Source organism: Myotis daubentonii, chromosome X (genome assembly GCF_963259705.1).
Source record: "Myotis daubentonii chromosome X, mMyoDau2.1, whole genome shotgun sequence".
Taxonomy (NCBI): domain Eukaryota; kingdom Metazoa; phylum Chordata; class Mammalia; order Chiroptera; family Vespertilionidae; genus Myotis; species Myotis daubentonii.
The window spans coordinates 132,720,446-132,745,430 of NC_081861.1; the positions used below are offsets into that span (position 1 = coordinate 132,720,446).

A 24,985-nucleotide genomic window follows, 5' to 3' on the forward strand; every position below is an offset into this window, starting at 1 on the left:
AAAGACACATGTACAAAAAGCAAATATTTTGTAAAGGCAAGACTTTCACAAACTAAAACTTTATAATTAACAGTAACATAGCAGGCTTCTTTCATGCCCCCATGCCAGCCAGCAATTCATTTTTCAATAGTAACCATTAATTATTTACTTAGAAGTTAATGTATAATGTGTGGAGGAAGGGTGATATAGGGCATTTAATGAAATCCTTGCAGTTGGAAGGAAGAAAATAAAAGTTCTTTCTAAGTTTGCATGTTTGTAACATATAGACACATTTTCCCATAAGAAACTCCCAGAAAAATTGAAACCACATGTGCAGATGGCCAGGGCGCACTGGGCATGTTGCTGTGCAAGCAGTTCAGCAGGGCTGCAGCAACACCAGCTTTGTCTGCTCTTGGGTTCTGGGACTTGTCTCAACAGGAAACCCCCAAATAACGAAAGGATCCCAGCAGGGGAATGAGGCTGCAGCCAGGAACAAGGTTTCCTTCACCCCCACCCTGTTCCTTCGCTCTCCAAAAGTTACAAAGTGTGAGTTTCCTTCCTGATAACCCCAAGCCTTCCTCACTGATTGGTCTCAGTTTTAGAAAGGACGTGACATCAGCAGCTTTTATAGACTTGGGGCTAGGGGGCTGTTGTGGGCTTTAGCCAGCCTCCAGAGAGCTAGGTGGTGCGTGTATCTGAGTCTCTCTGTGTGTGTGTGTGTGAGAGAGAGAGAGAGAGAGAGAGAGAGAGAGAGAGAGAGAGAGAGAGAGAGAGAGAGAGAACAACCACAGGTAGTACTCAGATTACTGTGCCTGTTCTTTTCTCTATTGCAGACGGTTATTCCTACCATCTGACCAGGACGGTGCAGCTCAGCCAGCCACAGCACTGGAATTTCCCAGGAGCCGGGGGAGCCTGGAATTTGGACTTTTCCTGACCAACTGAAGTGGAACAGGGAGCTTGACTGACCCAGGAGAGCAGAATGGATCGCGAACCACCAAACAGGATTGGCAGCAAGCCCTCAGGTCTAGGAGGCTCTACTGCCACCAGGTTTCTCTCAAATCCACTGATGGGAGGTGAGTCTAGGGGTTGTGGAATCAGAGTGCTGCGGAGGTTGGTTAATGCAGAGGACAGAAGAGGGCTGGGAAATTTTAGTGGCTCATTAGGAGATATGTCCATGGGGCAGTTTGCTAGGCAGATGCACACGGCTTGCTAGTATATATTCTTTACACGATTGTTCAAAAATGTGTCCAGCATTATCTGCAGAGTCCTATAGACCATAGAGAGCTGTCAGTGTTTATTTTCTGGTAAAAACTTTAACTCCAAAGGTCAAATATATCACATTACATTGGAGGTTTAAAAGTTACTTATAAATAGAAACATTTTTACTGCCAAAACATTTATTAAGAAGTTTTTGGTATTTGGAATTGACATGGGGCTGGGATAATAAAGGATGTTCAAACATTGAGCACTGAAGTGATTAATTCACTTTAAAAGGAACCTTGACGGATGGTGTTGCTCAGTGGTTGAGTGTCGACTTATGAACCAGGAGGTCACGGTTCAATTCTGGTCAGGGCATAATTCCAAGTTGTAGGCTCCATCCCTAGTGGGGGGTGTGCAGGAAGCAGCCAATTAATGTTTCTCTCTCATCATTGATGTTTCTGTCTCTCCCTCTCCCTTCCTGGCTGAAATAAATAAAAATATATTTAAAAATACAAGGAACCTGATTTTTAAAAACTTTGGAGACAAATCTTACAGGAATGATTATCACCTGTCAGGTGGTGTCTTTGCTAATGTATAGAGTCTACACCTCCAGGAAATAGTCATTTCCTGTGAGAATTCATCAGGTTCCTGCTAACTGAAAGTATTCTGAAAAAATGGTGGAGGCATTTGAGTAAAGATTATTATATCCAGCACCCTGGTAGACTGCTCATAACACTTGTAATCAGTAAGCAGGGACCCTGCAGTCAACTATAACTTATTAATTTCCTACTATATAAGTGCCGAAAGGGGGAAAAACCCGAAGTAATGACACAAAATGCTTTTCCTCTGAATTAATTGAACAGATAAGACTGCTCATTCATTCATTCATTCATTCATTCATTCATTTTTCCCATTTTGCATGTAAAGTGAGCAGAACACTTAACAGTGAGTGGGATTTGGATCCGCAAAGGCAGAACTGGATTAATCATCTGGGTTGAGCATAGACTTGGAGCAGTAGAAAGCAGAGTGGCACCGAAAATCACTTTTTAAAATGAATTTGATAAATATATTTGCGAAATAGTAATCCAATCAATATGGGAAAGAACCAGTGATTTAGTGGTTGACTTCCATAAGATTATTTTATAGTTAAGTATTCTGTTTATTTTCATATGAGAGAGAGGTGACAAATACTTTTCACTTTTGAGGGTTTCTAAAGGTCCCAATCCAAACCCTGGTTGGGGCTGGATGAGTGGGGTGGGGGTGGACAGGTGTAAGTATACTTCAAAATACAATACTTAAAAAGTGAACACAGCCCTAACTATTTTGGCTCAGTGGATAGTCAGCCCGTGGACTTAAGTGTCCCAGGTTCGATTCCGGCAAGGACATGTACCTTGTTGCGGACTCGATCCCCAGTAGGGGGCGTGCAGGAGGCAGTCGATCGATGATTCTCCCTCATCATTAATGTTTCTCTTTCTCTCCCACCTCTCTGTAAAAACAATAAAAATACTTAAAGTGACCACACTGTCACAACTAGAATGCAGAGTTTCTTAGAAAGTCTAGTGAGAACAAGTTTGGAGAGATGAAGCCCAATAATGAAACTTCAAAAGGTAGGTGGCAGAGTTAGCTTATGGGGCAGAGAATTGGGAGCCATCAGTGATTCTGGAACAGGGATCCAGCAATAATTAAGACTGTAGTAAATGAAACTGGTAGCCATAATCAGGATGGATTATGGTGGGATCATGGAAAATTCTTGCGCTAACCCACAGGTTCTCAAACTCTCATGTGCACCGGCATCCCCTGGAGGGTGTGGTAAGATGCAGAGGCTGGGCCCCACCCCCAGGGCTTCTGATGCAGTGGTAGGTCTGGGATAAGGCTGGGAATCTACATTTGTAAAAGGTGACGCTGATCGTGCTATTTGGGGACTACACCTTTAGAACCATTGCACTAATCCAAGCATGAACCTCACATTTGGATCAAACTTAGAAATGACAGAGAAAGGGAAAATATGAGTGATCATTTCAAAAGAAAGATAAATCAGACTATGTTGCTTCATTAAATATTAGGGCTAAAGGAGAGAAAGCAGCCCAAATTGTAAAGTTTTCAAGCCTAAATTAATGTCAGATAAGAGGTCTAGACAAAAGAGAAGTTGGGAGGGGGAGCTGCTTGGTAGCAGAATGAGGAAGGGAGATCTGTTTTGACCATAAAAGTTCCAATGGCCAATACACAGCCTGATGATGTGGGACTGAGGTTGGGGAACGATTACAGGGCAGGCTCTGAATTGCATAGGGTAGGAATGACCCTAACCCAGTGGTCGGCAAACTGCGGCTCGCGAGCTACATGCGGCTCTATGGCCCCTTGAGTGTGGCTCTTCCACAAAGTACCACGTGCGGGCGCGCATGTACAGTGCGATTGAAACTTCGTGGCCCATGTGCAGAAGTTGGTATTTTGTGAAAGAGCCACACTCAAGGGGCTAGAGAGCTGCATGTGGCTCACGAGCCGCAGTTTGCCGACCACTGCCCTACCCTATCACGTTCCAAAGACTGAAGGCAAGTGTTTCCACTCTCTTGGAGCATCTCTTTTTTCCCCCTTGACCTTGCAAAAGGTTTCTTAGGATGGAAACATTTATGCTTCTGTTGGCATTCACTGGGGGCTCTCGGAGCTTCTTTAATAGCTCTTTTTAGAATGTACCAATTAGTGCATTTTAAATCTCTTCTGAAATAATGGAAATTTAAAAAATGATTACAGAAATTACAACAAAAATGAAGTGGCAGCCTTTCTAATGTGCTGCAGGGTTTGATGGAGACTCAATTTGAAAGAAAGGTAAGTTTAATAGCACTAATTGGAGGACTTATGCAGTGTTTTTGTTAGGACAGCTTCCTGCCCCATTTTGGATCTATGGTATTGCCACTGACCTCATTTAGTATCTATTTTTTGGTGGTAAAACCCTGGCTGAACAAACGCTGGGGAAGAATCTTTAACATACTGGTACATCAAGGGCTTGGATAATGTGTTCTATACTGACAATGGCTCTTGAGTTTCAAAGAGTTTGGGGTCAGTGGAAAGGGGATTGTGACCTTGAATCTCCCTTTCTTCCATAGTCTCCTACTGTGAGCATCGCCCATGTTCTGGTAGGAAAATGTCCCCTTTCCCATTGATTTTCCTCTTTCCAGTTATCAGCAGGAAGGCAGGCAAGGCAGCTTCTGGGTTTAATTTACATGAGTTGCCTGGTTGGGGTGTGGGCTCTAGAAAACCCTGGAGAAAAATCTCTCAGATATCTCTTCAGTGTTTTTCAAGAGCTAAAGTGTGTGTACTAACCCATGTTGCAAATTATACCATTTGCTAAACTGTATACATATACTGGTATGTGTATATATACATATAAATGTACATATATACATACAAACACACACACACATATATGTATATGCATATATACATACATAATTCATGCTCTCAATGCTAGAAAAATATCAACCTTTCATTGTCACAATTTTAAATTTTTATGTAATCATTCAATTGTTCAGCGACCCATGAGGCTAAAGTCCTTGTATACATTTGAGATGAATTTTGCCTTGGGTCCTTGTAAAGGCAAAATTCATCTCAAATGTATACAAGGACTTTAGCCTCTTCCAGATGTCCTTCTGGATAAAGCCACAATGGTGGGGGCCAAGGCAGAGGCGGTTAGGGGTGATCAGGCAGGCAGGCAGGCGAGTGGTTAGGAACCAGCAGTACTGGATTGCAAGAGGGATGTCCGACTGCCAACTGGCAGTCGGACAACCCCTTGGGGTCCCAGATTGGAGAGGGTGCAGGCCGGGCTGAGGGATGCACCCCCCTGTGCATAAATTTCATGCACCGGGCCTCTAGTATGATTATGTTTATATGTAATGTCCAGAATAGGTAAATCCATAGAGACAGAAAAGAGACCAATGTTTTCCAGGGGTTGGTGAATTAGAAATGGGGAGTGACTGCTGATGGGCAAGGGTTTCTTTTGGGGACGATAAAGTTGTCCTGAAATTGACTGTGGTGATGGTTGCACTACTCTGAATGTATTAGAAACCATTGAATTGTAGATTTAAATGAGTGAATTGTACAGTATGTGAACTAGAACTCAATAAAGCTGTTATATAGATATTGTCAACCTCTACCACATGTATCAGGACAATACCCGGTGTCTCTCAAAGACACATATGTCTATGCTCTATAAATGCTACATTCTAAAGCAGGGGTACAAGACCTCAGGCAGCTTTTTTTTCTCTTCAAGAAGTACATAATTCTTAATTTACACTAAATAGAAGGAGTAATGATTCCATGAGGAATGAATAGAAAGTAAAGCCCATTTTTGTCTACACTTGATAATGTAATTGCATCATTTTAATGAAACCTAAACAGATTTGCCATTTAGGACCCAAATTACCTGTCTGGACTGTTTAGTCTGTCATCTCTAATTACCTGAGGTTGCCTTAAGAAAGGTTGAGAAGTGTGGCAGCTGAGCACTTGGAAGGAAAAACAGATTACTCATCACACAGGGTGATCTATTAGGGTCCATTTGCAAATCTATTTACAACTGATTTTCAAAACCTTTTTACATTTTTGGCTCTTTTCACAAGATTTGGTGTGGATGGTATTTTGCAATAGCACCAATGGGGCAGAATTAGTTGTCCTTTAATTATAATTGAGAAAAAAATATTTCTGTTTCTACAGTGTAGATCGTAGGCTCTAAGTGCTAGGAGCAGCAATATTTTTTTTCTGAGAGAAGTAAGAAACTCAGAGAAGGCTTTGAGGAGACCGGGTTTCTACTGAGCCCAAGGTTTTTGAGGTAGGAAAAGCCACTTCTCTTATGGTGCCTCATGCACATCAGTGAGCTCAGAAGGAAAGCATTGGATGTGCAGTGTGTACGTAGACTCATTCAGCTTCCCCTTACCTATTACATGCTCCATGAATCCATCTGGGAAGATGGTAATTTGCTCACTGGGACAGATTTTCCGGGACATTGCTAGCTCTATGGAGCAGGCAGACCTCAGCCAACACGTGTCAAGTACAAAGCATTCTTGCCTCCCTCTTTATGGCCTTTCAACTTGCACAGCATCAGTAACCCAGGTTCTCCAGGTCTTCTCAGCTTTTAGGAAACAGCAGTTCCTTTACAAGATGTCACTGGCATTAGACCACTCTGCCCTGTCTATGTGCAGTAGTGGGCAGAGCTGGAACTGAAGTGGGCAGAGCTGGAGCTAAAGTAAGCTCAGAAGAGCTTTTTCACATTCTGACTTCCTGCATTTGTTCTGGAAATCAGTCGCAGTTTAAGACAAGAAAAATTCATGTCTGTGCCTCATTCAGATTAGATCCACACTCAATTAGAAAGAGGAAAGCATTTAATGTGTGGGGATAGGGTTTACAGGCTTCCTTCTTAAGAATGTGTGTTCCTTCCAAATGGTTGTGGAACAAATGTGCTATTTTAAATAGCAGTGATTATGGGGTGTAATCAAGACTCTCTGTTTAGTGTTAGGGCATGATAATATTAGTGTCTAATAGGTATTGAGCCTTGGTTAAGTATATTGCTGTTCTCACTTTACAGAGAAGGAAACTGAAGCTTAGGGCCTGTCCAGGGACCCACAGCTCAGAAGAAACCAAGTGGATCTGAATTCAGATCTTTCTCCTAACCACATTAGCACACTGCCTTTGGGAGTAAATAATGTCCCTGTTACAAGTCAGACTAAGCTCTGATTTGCACTTGATACTGGGACAGGAGGTATAGATGTAGATTTAGATTTGATTCCATACCTAATGGTGTATGTAATTACCTGATTACTACTATTAGTATATGGCACTGTTTGCTGAGATGCCAAAGTTTGTATTTTATGTAGGAAACTAGACTGGCAACCGCAGCTTAACACATTAATGCTGGTAATTAGTGAAGCTCTAACTTAACTAAATGGACCATTTGAAATCAGTGTGTAAATGGAAGTACAGTAATCCATCTGTCATCCCAGTCTACCTCTTTTGTCCTTAGTTTGGATACTGGATATAGTTCTTTAGCCACCTAGACATTTCTAATAAACTGTGTACAAAAAACATCAATAAAGGGGAGAAATGCTGAAGTCCTGATAGGGCTTTTGGTTGATTGACTCCAACCAATAATGCCCATTAGGCTCTTATTTGATGGACAAGGATGAGCCTCCGGTCTAAAGTACTTAAGCTGGATGTAACCTGTTCCTCCCTTTCCATACAGGTGTTGAGTCTGATTGGTCTCCAATGCATGAAGCTGCAGTCAATGGGCATCTGCTCTCTTTGAGGAGTCTCATCAGCCAGGTAGGTAGCTTTTTGAGAAAAAAAAGATAAACATTAAGCACATCCTATCGCTCACCACACTGAGAAAAAAAATCATAGTCTGATATTAAGATATAAATTCCTCTTCAGCAAAGTGAAGCGAATCTGATCCTATCCAACTATTTTTAAAATTTGGAGGCTGGCATAATACTAGAATTTAGCACAATTCTATGCACATAATAGGTACTATAGTAAGTATCTATTAAATGAATAAAGGGGAAATTAGTGCATTTAAGTTGTCTTTACTTTATTCAATATAGACTATGTTCTTTAAAATTATCATGTAATTTTGGTTCTTCACTGGAGTGATTTTGCCCCATAAGGGACAATTGACAATGTCTGGAGACATTTTTGGTGCTCACTACTGGGAGTGGGTATGGTAGCGTGATATTGGCATATAGCAGAGAGAGACCAGGGATGTCACTAAACATCCTACATTGCACAGAGCAGTTCTGCACATCAAAAAATTATCTAGCCTAAAATGTTAGTAGTTCTATTGAATCTTCAGTTGATAGTAGCTCTGCCCAGTTTGATATTAATTTTAAGTCACCATTCAAAATTCTAAAGTTTTTGTTCAGTATGGTCTGTTTTCTGAAAAGACAATAGATCTTTTAAATTAGGAGCTCTCGACATTTTCTGACTATAATCCCCTTTGACAGTCTGGCAAAGTCTATAGACCCCTTCTCAGATTAATGTTTTAAATACACAAGACATAATACAGAGAAAAGCTATCAAGATATTACATGACACATGTGTGACACTTCTTCATTAATGCATCAAAGAAGATTTAGTGGTGATTCTAATGACTACCATAATTTCTAAGTAGGATGAACATATATTTTGGCTATTTTAAATATTTGTAAGAATTGGTATGTAATAAAATTATCTGTGATTCCTCTCCATGATAGTCCTATAAACTGTTATTACTACTGTGGTTTATTGTCTACATCCATAATTGAATAAATAATTGAAGGACATGATGCATTTCAGATAGTGGTTAGTGAAAATAAATGTGCTTTCAAAACAAATTCCAATTTCACGGATTTTTCTAGAATAAATAACTCTCCTAGTAGAAAGCAATTTCTAAAGAAAATTTTCAGACTACCCTAAGCCCCTATCTTAAGCTGTTTTTGATAGCAACAGCTTATTATAAGTAGAAATATAGATAGTAACTCTAGCTAAAAGAAGTTAAGCTTCTTCTCAGATAAAATGTGACATTTACCTTATTTTAATAGGACGAAAAATGATCATTGCAGCTTTTATATGTCACTTATTAAATTGGACTCATACTCATTTATATTCAGTATTTATACGTTTACTGAACATCAGCCAGAACTATACCTTTATCTAAGCTCTATCTCATTATTTGGGCAAGTTATCTTTGTGGAACCTGAATTTCTACCTTTATAAAATGAGCATTCCAATACCTATTTGCATTAGTCAGATCTTCCTGTGTAACAAGCCACTCAAACTCAGTGGCATAAGCAATAAACATTTCTTGCTAACAAGTCTTTACATCAGCTGATCTAGTCTGGGTTTGATTTCAAGCTGTGGGTTGGGTGCAACTCTGCTGCATATGTCTCCCATCCTTCTTTGACCACTGGCTACATGAGACATTTTCCTCTCATGGCAAAAGACTAGAACATAGCAGGGCAAGCCCAACAATGCAAGAGTACTTGCAGGAATAATTCCTTGCCATGGAGCTCATCAAAACAATAAGCCAACAAGTGAGAGGACAAGAGAGAGAGCAAAATGAAAGTCAGTCTTGAGTATAGGTACCTAAGAGTCAAATTGTTGGGTCATAAGTATTATATCATCAACTCCAATAGATACCATCAAACTTTTCCTGAATGGTTGTATCATATTACATTCCCATCAGCAGTATGAAAGATCTTTTTTTGTTTTTGTTTTTCTGCATCATTGTATATTGTCAGATTTTGAGTCAGGTGAACTTTTAAAAGAATTGTCATAGTACTGGGTTCCTGGCTGAAAACCAACCTTAACAGAACTGATGCTTTGCATATGCAATAAACATGAGTAAATCCCCTTATTCTGCTCATGTTCCTTCCTCCAGGGGTGGGGTGTGAACATCCTCACAGCAGATTGTGTGTCCCCACTCCATGAAGCGTGTCTTGGAGGTCATCCCTCCTGTGCATCCATTTTATTAAAGCATGGAGCTCAGGTAAGTGCTGCTCAAATAACATCTTAGAAACCATAAATGAAAAATTACTATTTCTATCCCTTCAGAATAATTCCCAGCATTTTTGATTAGCCTGATTTGAAATGTGAAGAGGGATGTTTTTCAAAAGTATTATGTCCATCAAGGTTGTCTGCTAGCAATAGATGTACCGAATTTTCAGCTAGAAAGTAATAGTTCCTGTCTATCTCATTCTCTTTGATACTCAGTACTATTAAATAGCTGTTAGATTTCTGTCTTCATTCTAATGGCTTGAAGGTAGTGAAATATTTGTAGGAAACACACAACATTTGGCTTCTGATCCGAGTAGTGGTCCTCAGCCAGTGATGGCGAACCTTTTGAGCTCGGTGTGTCAGCGTTTTGAAAAACCCTAACTTAACTCTGGTGCTGTGTCACATATAGAAATTTTTTAATATTTGCAACCATAGTAAAACAAAGACTTATATTTTTGATATCTATTTTATATGTTTAAATGCCATTTAACAAAGAAAAATCAACCAAAAAAATGAGTTCGCGTGTCACCTCTGACACGCGTGTCATAGGTTCGCCACCATTGTCCTAGGCCATCTCTACCATTTACTTACTAACATTGAAAACTTGAACGAGTTACTTATTGTTTGAGCTTTAGAGTCTACATCTTAAAAATGGAAGAAATAACAAAGAGTTGTGTAACTTATTGTGCTATTTCAAGGATTGAAATATATACAGTATATGATTATTATTTGGAGAATGAGAATCAGGATAGCATAATGAGAGATCCTAGAGGAAGAAGGAGGCAAAGCCATTTAATTTGAGTAAGTCTTCCATTAACTAAGTCTTCTCATGCTCAAAAGTGATAGGAAAATCTGATCTGAAAATTGTATATGACTTTCTCATATTCTCTTAACCAGCATTTATTATATTTATTGAGCTTGTATTGAGCATTTATTATATACCTAACTGTGGATAAGACTTTCAGGAACTCTTAAACTAAATGAGGAGACAACCCAATAAACAGGTGTTTTAAACGGCTGTAACACTAGCTGCTTCAGTAGATGAACAGTAGCCTAACACAATGAAAGTTTGTTTTTTTGCTCAACTGAAATTCCAGTGTGGGTGTTGCCAGGTGGGTGGCTCTTTCCCAAGGGTTATTCAGGAATACAAGCTTCTTCCATCCTGCTCCACTATTTTCAACAAGTGGCTTCCATGTGTGCTCTTGGGGTAATCTCTATTCCAGGTGGTTGAAAAGATGTGGAGATTTGTTCATAGAAACTTTTAAAACAAGTCTAGGTAGTAACATAGATCACTTTTGCCCACATCCATTGGCCAGAACTCAGGCCACATCTAACTGCCAGGGAGGCTGGGAAATATAGTATGGTTGTATGCTCAAGAGAGAAGAAATAGCATCTCAGCCATAGAAAGCATTTACAATACACTATTTTTATCCATTAGTTTTTGCTGTGTAGCAAACCACCCCAACTTAATGGCTTAAAACAACAGCCATTGTTTATCTCACAATTCCTTGTGTTGGCTGGACAGCTCTTTTGGTCTGGGATGGTTCAGCTGACCTCAGCTGGGCTTACTTATGCATTTGAGATTAGCTGATAGATTGGCTGGAGCAGGCAAGTTCATGGTAACCTTGACTGGGTTAGCTGAGATGTCTGGGGAGCCAGAAACATCTCTATGTGGTCTCTCATCTTTTAGCAGGCTGCCTGGACTTGTTTACATGGTAGCAGGGATTCCAAGGGAAGCACACATTTGTTACTGTCCCATCAGCCAAAGCAAGTCACATGGGCAAGCCCAGATTCAAGGACTGGAAAAAATAGTCTCCATCTTATGAAGACTTGCAAAGCCACACTGCATACCATGCAGAGAATCTGTGGCCTTTTTGCAAACTACAATGTACTAAGTGTTAATTGTAAGGGGGTTGTTGGGAGCACATAGACGTGCTCCCAACTCATTATTTCTGATGGGGAGAGAGACAAAACAGGCTTCCTGTAGGAAATGAATGATGTCTAAGCTGAAACCTCAAGGACCTATTGGAGTTACTCAGCTAAGTGGTGGGTTGGGGAAAATGGTGGGCTTCCCTTCCACTGGGAATACCAAATGCAAAGGCCTGGAAGTGAAAAGCACATTTTTGCCATTTCAAATCATTCCTTATAGCAGGAGAATAAAGTGGGTGTGATGGGTCAGAATACAAACACCCTTGTTGCCCATGCCAAGAAAATGAACTTTGTCCTGACAGCAATAGAGAGCTATAGGAGAGTGCATCATCAGATTTATATTTTGGTTAAGGAAGGGCACCCAAAACTTGTAAATAGGGCCATGACTAAGGACAGGCAAGAGAGGTGCCTACGGCACAAACTTTAAAGAGCTGCCCACCTTTAGAGGCATGCAGCTCTTTTGTGACCCTGGGAGTGGCTGTCTCCTTAAATTTTATACCCCTGAGTGTCTTTTGTCACTGGTCCTGGCCTTGTCTCACAAATATTATTGTTTAACAGTTCACCAAAGAATTTATTAACAATATAGAAAAATGCATCTGCATTTGGCTTTGCTCTTTCCTATTCAATGATAGCCAAACCCTGTGAAGAGAGATGTTAATTTGTAGGTTTCTGTCTGATTTCCAACATTAGAAAAAATATCCCCAAAGATTATACTTTTATACCCCAATAGGGCATTAATCAGTTTTGTGTCTAGCAAATTGATTTCAGCATTCCATTGAATGACTTACATAAATTCTCCTTTCAGCCAGCCTTACCATCTTACTGGTTCCCTCATTAATGAATGAATTGAGAGAAAATATTTGGCATGTGTTCAACTCTATTTGTATGAAGGTCATGTTTTAAAAATTTTTTAAACAATTTTGGAAGGTTACTCTGGCTGCTGTGAAGACACTGGATTGATGTGGCATGGGTCTAGGATGGAATGTTTAAAATAAAGAGGTGACTTTGTAAGGTATTGAAATTATCCTAACTGGTTTCCAAGTTTGCGTTCCTGGGGAGGGCATGAAGGAGACAGAGCACTCAGTAACATTCTGGGTGCCTTACATTCCATGCCTTATTCAGTTTTTCACAATAACCTCGTGGAATTTCATATTTTTGCCTCCATTTTGTGGCTGTGGAATTTAAGGCTCAGAGAAGTTAAAATACCAGCTTGGAAGTGGTGGAGTGTAGATTTGAATGCAGGACACCCCATTGCTTTGTCTGCATTGTGGAGCTTTTCATTACAGGTGGATGTCGTTGCCACAGACTGGCACACTCCCTTGTTTAATGCTTGTATCAGTGGCAGCCAGGAATGTGTGGATTTGCTTCTGCAGTATGGAGCCAGCCCCCACCCTGCATGTGATCTGGCATCTCCCATCCATGAAGCTGCTAAGAGAGGTAAAGTTGTTGAGCATTTGTTTTCCCACCAACCCTTCAAGGGACCTCCCTGTTGAAAGAAAGAAGGAAGAAGAAGTCAGTTTTAGAGCAGTAGTTCTCAAGGTCGGGTCCCAGGTCGGAAGCATCAGTGTGACCTAACGTACAAATGTAGATTCTTGGGCCTCACTCCAGACCCATTGAACCAGTAACTCTGGTTCAGCCATCTTTGTTTCATTTAAAAAGCCCTCTCTGGTAATTCTGATGAACAGGAAACCTGAGAACTACCTTTCCAGAGCAGTCAAAATGTTCCCAGGGCCTGTCTTTGGTGAGGTTGTATGTGAGATTCCCTGTCCCATAGCCCGCACTGTGCCCTTTCTTCTTCAAGTCCATATTCAGTCTCTGTTCCTCCATACCTCTACCCAACTCAAACTTCCATTTCTGTACTTGGACTGATTGCAAAGCTCAAACAATTAAAAAAGGTGGATGGTTGCTAGTTGCTTAACATGGCTAGTAAACTCAAGTGCAGTTCCACCCAGAGCTGATATTACATCTGTGGTCAACTTATGAACTGATGGCAGTATTCTAAGCAAAGGAAATAACTTAGGCCCCCTAGATAAGTTGCTGGCAGATTTAAAAATATGTTTACTAGAGGTAAGGGGTGGTAGTAAAGGAGGCTAAATATGTGGTGACAGAAGGAGACTAGACTTTGGGTGGGTCCACAATGCAATATAAAGATGATGTATTATAGAAATGTACATTTGAAACCTATATAATCTTACTTATTAGTGTCACCCCAATAAATTTAATTAAAATATTAAAAAACACGAAAAATGAGGAATGTGTTTCCCTAGCTAAGAGAATTCATTGTGTAACTGTTTTCTCTTATTTTGGGCTGCAGGCCACATTGGGTGCATTGAGTCCATTGCAGCTCATGGGGGTAACATTGACTATCATATCAGCCACCTGGGCACTCCACTCTATTTGGCTTGTGAAAACAAGCAGATAGCCTGTGCCAAGAAGCTTCTGGAAGCAGGTAAAAAAAATGAAATGAGGAGGGCTGATGAGAAGTAAATTAAATGCATTTTAAAGTTTTTTGTTTTTTTATTGTAGCAGAGGAAAGAGTGTGGGCAGTGGAGTTAGACTGGGTTGGGATTTATATTGACTGTGTTCCCATAGGAATTATTTGAACTTGTTAGAACTTTAGCTCTCTCTTTTGATGATGATGGTGGTGGTGGATTCCCAAGGTGGTCCTTGGTAATGAATACTTCCTTCTTCCTTTCCTCTGCCTTACTCCTCTGGCCAATCATATTTTTAGGCCCTGCACAACTCCCAAAGCTGCTAGATTAGGGCTGAGTCTTCTTATTTGGGGCATTCTTCACTACTTTTCTTCAATTTGGAAATTTAACTCTCTCCATTTTAGTTCACTATAAATATTATATTATCTTAGAAAATGCCTATGTAGCATCATTCGTTTTCACCTCCTGCTATTGTTCAGTCTGTTCTTCAACACTTGTGACACCATTCCCTCCCCTCTTTAATTATTTGAGTCCTTTAAAACTCCAGTAATTTTTTCTCCCCTTTAAGTTTTTATAGTTCTTATTGCCTTCTACTCACCTGATAGCCATGTCCATGGATTAGGAGAGTCATGTTTATGCATTCATATTTATTCTCTCTCCCCCTCCATCCTGCTCTCCATCACTATCTCCTCCCCCCTCCATCTCTTCTTCTCTTTCTCTCTCCTTTTCCCCTTGGTAGATTTTAAGCTCCTGATAAGGACAGGGCCAAGTTTGGCATCCCTCACAAAGCTGAGAACAACGCAGTTAACATTTGTTGAGTGGACACAGAGTCCCATTTTAATAGAGGGACCGCAGCTTAAGCAAAGCCACATGTCCCCACGTTTTACAGTGTGAGCCAGCATCTAGGCTGAGGTAGAGATTTATTGAGAGTGTAGGGGTATAATTAAGTGGGATGATCCTAGAAACCCACCTGACTCTTGAAGAGGAAGACTTTGCCACCTTCCCTGTGATCTTGGGATTGGCCACCCTGATCTAAGAGATATCCTCAAAAGGTGGTTGCTCTTCACAGACCCAATCACAGTATTCCAAGTCCCAGTTTTTAACCCCATGGCGGTTGCTCAGTTCTTGATATAGATGGGATTTCAGTATGTAGCCTCACTTCTGGTCTGGACTGGTTAAAATTAGGGCTGCATTAATAATGTGCAGCTTTTAGACCACCAGGATCTTTCTTATATGTATCCACACCTATGGAAAGTGCTCACAGGTGAGATTTTAAACCTCATATACTATACTAGAGGCCCATTGCACAAAGAGATTTGTGCAATAGGCCTTCCTTCCCCTGTCTGCCTGCACCGGTTTTCCTCTGGCACTCAGGACCCAGGCCTTTGGTCTGGCTGCAGCGGAGAAGCCAAGCCTCTTCAGTCTCCAGTCTCCAGTCTTCAGTCTTCAGTCTTCGCTCAGTGCCTGCGTATGCAAATTAACTGCCATCTTTGTTGGGTTATTTTGCAAAATCGCTCTGATGGGCTGTTGGATGTAGCAGAGTGACACCATTTGCATGTTTCTTTTTTATTAGTGTAGATAGCTCATGTTGTACATTCAGTGACGTGGTCAAATAGCATGTCCCCCATGTTATTAAATGGAATCAAGTCATCTTTCATTTTCTCAGAATTACCATGGCCAGTACGGATGCCCTTTTGTTAGGGAATTTTGAGGCATAGTACTTTGAGAAGGGGGATGCTTAGACTCTGCTCCTTGACTGACACTCTCTTGTTGTGACTCTTTAGGAGTAAATGTGAACCGAGGCCGAGACCTGGAGTCCCCTCTTCATGCAGCGGCTAAGGCGTCCAATGAGGAGCTGGCCACCCTGCTCTTGGATTTCGGAGCAGACATGCAGGCCAAGAATGCCGAAGGGAAACGTCCCATCGAGTTGGTGTCTCCAGATGACCCTCTGTTTCAGCTCTTCATGAAGAGAGAAGGTGCTTCTTTTTTGCTTGAATCTAAGCACTAATCTGTAGAGTCCTATGGGCAGGAGGCAGGTACTTACTGAGTTCTGACTTGTGACCCTACAGAAAAGATAATTCCTAGCCATTACCAAACGTGGGAACTGAGATAATTTAGTACTCCACAAGGTACATACAACACTAGTGATGTAGTAAATAACCATCTGTTGTTTGACATGTGGGAGATAGGCTTGTTTGGATGATCTAATATTCATTTGTGGGTTAGGCCAGTTTTCAAAGAATGAAGATAATGTTTTAAAATTTTTAATGTTTTATTCATTTATTGATGAGAGAGAAACATCTATTTGTTGTCCCACTTATTTCTGCATGCATTGGTTGATTCTTGTATGTGCCCTGACCGAGAATTGAACCCACAACCTTGGCATATTGGGGGTGCCGCTCTTAACCAACTGAACTACCCCGCCAGGACTAAAATTTTAATATTAACTTTATCTAAAACATGCTTTAGAATGAGCAGAAGCCTCTTTGGTATTTTACAGTGCCCCAGGATGTCTTACTACACTACAGGTGGGCCAAACTACTGGCCATTTGGTTTCTGGGGGTAAGAATGCAACTAATTGAGCATTATAAGGTATTACTTTAATGATTCACAGCAATCTAGAAACATTTATTAGTATAACTTAATCAACACCAAGTCCACATTCCTCCATAAATAAGTACTGACACACCCAATCCTAACAACTAAACCTGTGGTTGAGCAGTGTGCAAGGGGGTAAGGGCAATTCCCTGGGCTTCAAGTCAGGGGTGGGTTGGGGTGGGGAGCAAAGACTCCTCTGATTTCATTCATTTTTAAAATACAGTGGGGCCTTGACTTACGAGTGTCCCGACTAACGAGTTTTTTGAGATACCAGCTGTCTCTTGCCCGATTTTTTGCATTGAGTTGATAGAGTAATTTGAATTAACGAGCTCCTTAACGAGCTCGGTCTCGGAATGAATTAAACTCGTAAGTCAAGGCCCCACTGTACATTTTTATTGATTTTAGAGAGAAAGGAAGGGAGAGGGATAGAGAGATAGAAACATCCATGAGAGAGAAACATCATCAATTGGCTGCCTCCTACACACCCCCTACTGGGGATTGAGCCCACAACCCAGGCATGTGCCCTGGCTGGGAATCAAACCAGTGACCTTTTGGTTCATAGGTCAATGCTCAACCACTGAGCGACACCAGTCAGACTCAGTTTTATTCTTAACTAGAGGCCCAGTTCATGAATTCATGCATGATGGGGTCCCTCTGGGTGGCCTGCAGGGGTCGGGCCGCAACCCACAGTCCAATGCCACCTGCAGCTCCAACCTGCCTCTCCCATTCATCCCGGCCCCACTGTGCCTGCTGTGGACTCGCACCCAATCAGTCCCCATCACGCTGCCACAGCAGCACTCGCCAGCCATGAGCCCTGTGTCTGGAGCCCTCCCAAGGGGAGTGGCCTGCGGGATCGGGCTGAAACTGGCTCTCCAACATCCCCTGAGGGATCCCAGATTGCGAGAGGGTTCAGGCCAGGTTGAAGGACCCCATCAATGCATGATCAGGCCGGGGAGGGGCACGGGAGGGATCCAGGGCATGTCCAGACCATTTAACTCAGTCCTGATGGGCCAGACCCCAGCAGCAAGGTAGCCTACTGGTCAGAGCATCTGCCCCCTGGTGATAAGTGCACGTCATAGCAAGCAGTTGAGCAGCCTTAGCATATCATTAGCATATTATGCTTTGATTGGTTGTTCGGTTGTTCTGCCATTCAGTCTATTTGCATATTACCCTTTTATTATATAGGATTGTCCCTAGAGGAGGAGAGCAGCTAGCTTAGGACCTATTTTATTTTACCAGAGTGTGGACATTAAATTTTAGGGGTTGTGGGACTTTCCCTTCAACTTTATTTCCCAAAACCATTCCTAGACACCTATGTTGCCTTTAATTTCATTAATTCACATTTTGGTGAGAGTGTGAGGCTAATGATCCCAGTGGTTCATAAAATGTCAGTTGCCATTAGAGAGAATCACCTTTTTTTGCCTCCATGAGTTATCTTTGGGGTGAAGTCAGCTCTCAGCAGCAGCTGGAAGCCCATGAAAAAGGGGGACATGCAAGTGCAGAAAGCCAGACTTGTGAATTTTTTTTAATCCTCACCCAAGGATATTTCTTCCATTGATTTTTTGTTTTTAGAGAGAGTGGAAGGAGGGAGGGGGGAGAAAGAGGAGTATCGATGTGTGAGAGAGAAACATCTTTGTGAGAGACACATCGATTGGTTTTACACCAACACATCCTATTCTCACCCTGACCTGGGCTGGAGCCTGCAACCAAAGTTTGTGTCCTTGACTGTTAATCGAACCAGCAGCCCTTCGGTCTGAGGGCCAGTGCTCTAACCACTGAGAAAACTGTCCAGGGCCAGACCTGGGAATTTAACACAGTGATTTCTGTCTCTGGGTGGTGCCAGAAAGGAGTTGAAGAATATTACCATCCCACCCACCTGTAAAAGTATCTAAGTAGTGTTTACTTATGGCAGACAATGAAAATTAAAATCACTTTCTCTCAGCCCAGCATTACAGGAGCCACTTGTGAATATCCTTTGGCCTTATTAATCATGAGGGTTGCTGAAGAAGAAAAAGAAATTGAGACCCAAAGCAATATTCCAATTCATCAACATAGAATTAGATGATTTTATTATTGAGTATGGTAAATGGTTCCAGAATGGAATGAAGGCTACAGCTGTTGTTGATCATCCAACTTGTGGGAAACAGCAGATACCCGTTTGCATCAGTAGTTACACTGACCTTGCTTGGGCGTCCTGCTTTTCCTAAGTCTCCATCAGGCTTGCTCTTCATAATTATTATTTTTTTTAATTTTATTTTATTGCTTACAGTCTTACAAAGGGTATTACATATGTGTCCCCTTTTTTTCCCCCACCCTTGACAACATAATTCTTTATCAGTACTTCCTACAGTTGTCCCTAACAGTGTATCTAGCACAGATGATTCGTCACATCCCTCAATGTTCCTTAGTGAGGTAAGTTGTTTCCCTATGGTGCACTTTTTACAGTGTACTGATATATGCCTTAAGTACACTGAACACAATCAGGAAGGTACCCTAAATTCCAAAGGGGCTTCTGGATGTTCTGCGGGTGCTTGATTGAAAATATTGCACTTATTTTTTAATTGTATATGTGTCAATTTCCACCTTTCTTTGTTCTTCATCACCTGAGAAATATGCAGCCCACTTTATCCTGCAGCTTGTGGTGACACTACAGGAAACCAGAAGCCACTGTATCCTTTTGGTTCTATTTTCAACACTGGCAGCACAATCAAATCACCTGGGGCCCCTGCCTTTAATAAATTCAGATGCATGCATGATCCCTACCCAACAGTAATTGAAGCAACATCTTTTGGGTGCGGCCAAACATGTAATTGAGAGCCCTTCTCCCTCAATAGGTGATTCTCAAGTGCAGTCTGGATTGGAGTTCTTGAGGGTACATAGCTTTGCTTTTTAAAAATGTTTCTAATGACCAGGAGAGAGTCCCCATTACAATTTAGTACAGGGGGTGGGGGTGGGAAGTAATTTCCCATCTTTTTACCCTATAACAGGGTTTCTCAACCTCAATGCTATTCACATTTTGGGCCATTGGGGGCTGTCCTGTGCAATGTGGGATGTTGAGCAGCATCCCTGGTCTCTGCCCACTATATGCCAGTAGCAACCAAAAGTGTCTCCAGATATTGCCAAGTGTTCCTGGAGAGCAAAATGCTTGTCCTTTTTCCTTCCCCTAACCCCTAGTTGAGAACCACTGCCCTATAAAATATCAACTCTTGGCTGGTTCCCTATGCAAAGTTTGTGCTAGTTCACTTTTCACCTATGAATTCAAGCACTGGACTAGCTCTGAATGCAGAATATACAAACAAATATGACTTAAGATAACACACTTATGATTTATTCATTATATTAGAATATCTTAAAATTGCTCAAATTACAAAAATTTTTGCATCTAGAAATATGACCTTATTTGAAAAGGTTAAAGACAAGAAAGCCATTAACACAAATTTTGTTCTCATTACTGGGAATTCTGTGTAGCTTTGTAATTCCAACATTACCTTCCTTAAGCCTCCATTAGTGAGACTAAGCTTTGAATTTTTTTAAGACAGTTCTACATTAAAACCCAACAAACTAGTTTCAGTTAGATCAGAAAAGGGAGAACATGGCCTAAAATGCCTCCTATAACAAACAGAAAAGGTCTTAAACAGTACCTTATTTCCTTATAAAAAATGTTATACAGGTTTGGGCAAAAGTAGGTTAACAGTTGTTCATATGGAAAATAATAAATAAATAATAATACAAGAATAAACTGTTTTGCATGCTCACAACTGTAAACCTACTTTTGCTCCACCCTATGTTTTGTATGCTTTCAAAGAAGGAAGGGAAAAGCCATCTTAGATCACTGAAACCAATGCTGGCTTGTCTTATGATCTCTCTCCAGAGCCCCCTTCTTTGAGGCAGTTATGCCGCCTTCGAATCCGGAAGTGCTTTGGGATCCAGGAGCATCATAAGATCAATGAACTCCTCCTCCCAGATGACCTGAAAAAGTTTCTCCTGCACATTTAAGTGTGTCAAGGCAAGCGTTATCACTGTGCTGTAGCCACAGGAATTCATAAATAAAGTTGTAGTAGTAGTTGTTTTTTTTTCAATGGAAACACACTGGGTACTTTCGTATTGTTGATTCAAAGACATGAAGACTTTTTTCATTTTTTTGTTTGCTGTTGTCATTTTTATTTTACTAGTGTTTAAAATATTACAAATAGTAGCACATATGCCTCCTTTTTTTCCCAGTTGACCTTCCCTCAGACTCTGCTAACCCCTGGCACATGCTCTCACCCCCCTCCCAGTGTGTTTCATCCATTGGTCATGCTTATCTGCTTGCATACAAGTCCTTCGGTTGATCTCTTACCTCCCCCCACAACCCTCCCCAGCCTTTCTGCTGTAGTTTGACAGTTTGTTTGATGCTTCTCTGCCTCTGTATCTATTCTTTGTTAATCAGTTTATAATGATCTCACTCGTTTATTGATAATAAAGACTTTTTCCCCCTCTTTCCTGAAAGAGGGTGGCTAAAAGAACAACTGTGTGTGTGTTTTTTTTAAATATCTGCTATGTGCTGAACAGTGAGCCCGGAACACACTGTACGTTATCTAATTTAGCCCTCACAGCGACCCTGTCAGGTGGGTGCTATCCTTGCCTCTCCACGTGAGACACAGAGATCTGTGAGGTCAGTGTGTCCAGTTACCTACAGCAGGGACAAGAAAGCCAGATTTGAGTACAGGTTTGCTGATGCTAACCTGGGGACTTTGGAGTGAGGCAGAATTTTCCAGTGTTACTATTCTGGTTCCATCTCTGTTACATGGGAAGGCAGATAAAGAAGGAAGAACGTTTCTTTGCTACATCTGATTTTATTTTAACCTTCACTGTTCTTATAACAAAATCACAACTGTCGTAGTATAGTATAGGGGCCAGTTCTTTTTCTCAACCCAAATAGTATATACACTAGAGGCCCAGTGCACAAAAATTTGTGCACTCGGCAGGGAGGGGGGTCCCTCAGCCCGGCCTGTGCCCTCTCGCAGTCTGGGACCCCTCGAGAGATAACGACCTGCTGGCTTAGGCCTGCTCCCAGGTGGCAGAGGGCAGGCCCAATCCCTAGGTGCAGCCCCTGGTCGGGCTCAGAGCAGGGCCAATTGGGGAGTTGGGGCGCCGCCCCCTGTCATGCACAGAGCAGGGCCAATCAAGGGGTTGGGGCGCTGCCCCCTGTCACGCACACAGCAGGGCCCATCAGGGGGGTTGGGGCGCTGCCCCCTGTCATGCACAGAGCAGGGCCAATCGGGGTTGGGGCGCTGCCCCCTGTCACGCACACAGCAGGGCCCATCAGGGGGGTTGGGGCTCCATACCCTGTCATGCACAGAGCAGGGCCCATCAGGGGGTTGGGGAGCTCCCCCCTGTCACACACAGAGCAGGGCCCATCAGGGGGTTGAGGAGCTCCCCCCATCACTCAGAGAGTAGGGCCGATAGGGGAGTTGGGGCACCGTCCCCTGTCACCCACAGAGCAGGGCCAATCAGGGGGTTGGGGCGCCGCCACTGTCACACTCAGAGCAGGGCCGATGGGGAGGTTATGGCTCTACCCCATCACACACAGAGCAGGACCCGTGGGGGGGCGGGGGGGCGTTGGGGCACCACCCTCTATCACCCACAAGCAGGGCCGATCAAGGGGTTGGGGCACCGCCACTCTCACTCAGGGCAGGGCCGATGGGGAGGTTATGGCTCTACCCCGTCACATATAGAGCAGGGCCCGTGGGGGGGCGGGGGGGGAGTTGGGGTGCCGCACCCTGTCACACACAGAGCGGCAGGGCAATCGGGGGTTTGGGCGCTGCTCCCTGTCACACTGATCCCGGTGCCGGGAGGCCTCACGGCTCCGCTGATCCCGGTGCTGGGAGCATATTACCCTTTTACTATATAGAATAGAGGCCTGGTGCACGGGTGTGGGCCGGCTGGTTTGCCCTGAAGGGTGTCCTGGATCAGGGTGGGGGTCCCCACTGGGGTGCCTGGCCAGCCTGGATGAGGGGATGATGGCTGTTTGCAGCTGGTCACACACCCTTCAGGGTGGGGGTCCCCACTGGGGTGCCTGGCCAGTCTGGGTGAGAGGCTGAGGGCTGTTTTCAGGCTGGGGGTGACTGAAGCTCCCAACCGCTCCTCGCTCCTTTTTTCCTTTTTTTTTTTTTTTTTATTCTGGGCCAGCTTTAGCTTGAGGCTTGGCTCCAGCTCTTAGGCCTCCGCTGAAAGTAGGTTTCTGGCCTTTGCATGCAATGTTGTGAATCTGCTGGCTGAAGTCCGGCGGTATTTGTTAGAATGTTTGAAACTGCAGGCTCAGAGGCCTGCAGCCGCAGGCGGGGAACATTGGTTTCCTCCGTCACTGAGGCAAGCAAGCCTCATGTTAGTTTCAAGCTGCCTGGCTGCCGGTCGCCATCTTAGCTGACAGTTAATTTGCATATCTCGCTGATTAGCCAATGAAAAGGGTAGCGGTTGTACACCAATTACCATGTTTCTCATTTATTAGTGTAGATATGAGGCAGACCATACTGTCCAATACAGTAGCTACTACCAGTGGTTCTCAAATGGGATGATTTTGACCCTTCCGGGACACTTGACAATGTCTGGAGACTTTTTGGTTGTCACAACTGGGGGAGAATGGAAGGTATGTGCTATTGGCATCTAGTGGATAGAGGCCACGGATACTGCTAAACACCCTACAGTGCACAGGACAAAGCCCACAGCAAAGGTTGAGAAACCCTCCAGTAGCCATATGTGACTATTTTTTAAAATGGAGCCCAGCTAGTGTGGCTCAATGGTTGAGGGTCGACCTATAAACCAAGTGGTTACTGGCACAGGCCCAAGTTATGGGCTCTATCCTCAGTAGGGGCCATACAGGAAGGAGACAGCTAATTGATGATTCTCTCTCATCATTTATGTTTCTATATCCTCCTCTCCCCTTCTCTCTAAAATCAATAAAAATATTTTTAAAAATGTAAATTGAGATTAGATAAAATTAAAATCCATTTCCTCAGTGTCATTAGCTAAATTTCAGATGTGCAATAACTACACGTCTAGTGGCTATTACATTGGACAGCACAGATATATATCATTGCAGAGGCTTCTTTCACTCCATTGTTGCAGTTTTTTTGAAGACATTTCTTTTGGACAGTGGTCTTCAGATGCTCAAGAAATGGATTTTAGCTGCCTTTAAGTTTCTCATTTACATGAGACTTGTGATATAATTCAGTAATGAATGGCTGTAGTTTCAGACTTCTCTCTGAGAGATGAATTTGGAATTCCATTCCATCAATATAAATAAAGAAAATATTGTACCTACTTAAGGAAAATATTTACCTGGAAGATTACATATGGCCTAGATGACCTCTAAAGATATTTTCGATATAATTTTCTGTAATTCTAAATTCAGGGGAAAAAATACTTAGAATGTTGTTCTACAATGCCCAACTAACTACCCAACAGATGGCGCTGCTGTCACATAGGTACGCAAAAGGCTTGCAACTCATAAATAACCCATTGTAAGATGGTTTACAACAGACTCTAGAAAATTCCACCCAGAAATAAGAACTTTGTAATAATAAATGCCAATGTTACTGTGTTTCCTTCTTTTCCAATGTACCCCAAAATTCAAATATGGCTTTATAGAACCTCACCTACCTGCTTCTTTCTTTGTTTTCTTCTTGATCTGATCATGTTTACATTTGTAACTGCTCAGAATTTAGACAGCATCCTGCCACTTGATAATTCATTTAATTTCATTAATTCATTTACTCAGAAAATATTGAGTGAGTGCCTGTGTCTGTGATAAGCATTATTCTAGACACCAGGATGGCCACAGTGAACAACACAGGCAAAGATACTGACTTTTTGGATCTTATATTCTAGTCAGGGGAGTCATTTGCTAAGGAGAAAGGGGCTGTAGACATTTTGTGATAGTTTTCTTTTTGAGAACACTATTTTAAAAATTAGCCTGTTTTCCCATCTAAAATGTATTTGACAGACTCTTGCTTATGTTAATCTGCTCTTGGCTAAATCCTCTGAGTTTAATCCAGGACTGCACAGAATTACTACAACAGCATTTTTCTTCTTAAATCTTCCAATTAACCAATTTGCAAATCCATATAATAGATGGTCATATCTGCATATGGGGAAAGTATTACCAGCACCTCCCTTCTTGTAGTTTAGGAAAATTTCAAATTACCTCACTTAGAAATGCTCAGAAAGAAGGTTCTATTAAAAGGGAAAGTCTGTGTTTAAGAGTCTAGCTGTAGTTATATTTGTAAATGGCATATACCTTTGAATGTTTTATCATCACAATTTGGCACAACTTCATAAATTCTATCATTGAAGCT

At 42.2% G+C, this 24,985-nt stretch overlaps 1 protein-coding gene across 1 annotated transcript; it reads left to right on the forward strand.

Moving 5' to 3' along the window:
* The first annotated feature begins 637 nt into the window (after window positions 1-637).
* On the forward strand, window positions 638-21,118 carry ASB9 (ankyrin repeat and SOCS box containing 9). Its single transcript, XM_059679373.1, has 7 exons — window positions 638-1,052; window positions 7,403-7,482; window positions 9,575-9,682; window positions 12,906-13,056; window positions 13,934-14,068; window positions 15,836-16,027; window positions 20,521-21,118. The coding sequence occupies exons 1-7, from the start codon at window positions 959-961 to the stop codon at window positions 20,643-20,645; spliced, it is 885 nt and encodes a 294-aa protein (XP_059535356.1). The 5' UTR covers window positions 638-958; the 3' UTR covers window positions 20,646-21,118.
* Window positions 21,119-24,985: the final 3,867 nt, after the last annotated feature.

Excerpts from the sequence above, each read along its gene's own strand:
- ASB9 (XM_059679373.1), top strand. The coding sequence starts at position 959 with ATGGATCGCGAACCACCAAACAGGATTGGCAGCAAGCCCTCAGGTCTA. Across the intron at positions 7,483-9,574 it reads TGAGGAGTCTCATCAGCCAG|GGGTGGGGTGTGAACATCCT; the intron begins GTAGGTAGCTTT and ends TCCTTCCTCCAG. Across the intron at positions 13,057-13,933 it reads CCATGAAGCTGCTAAGAGAG|GCCACATTGGGTGCATTGAG; the intron begins GTAAAGTTGTTG and ends TTTGGGCTGCAG.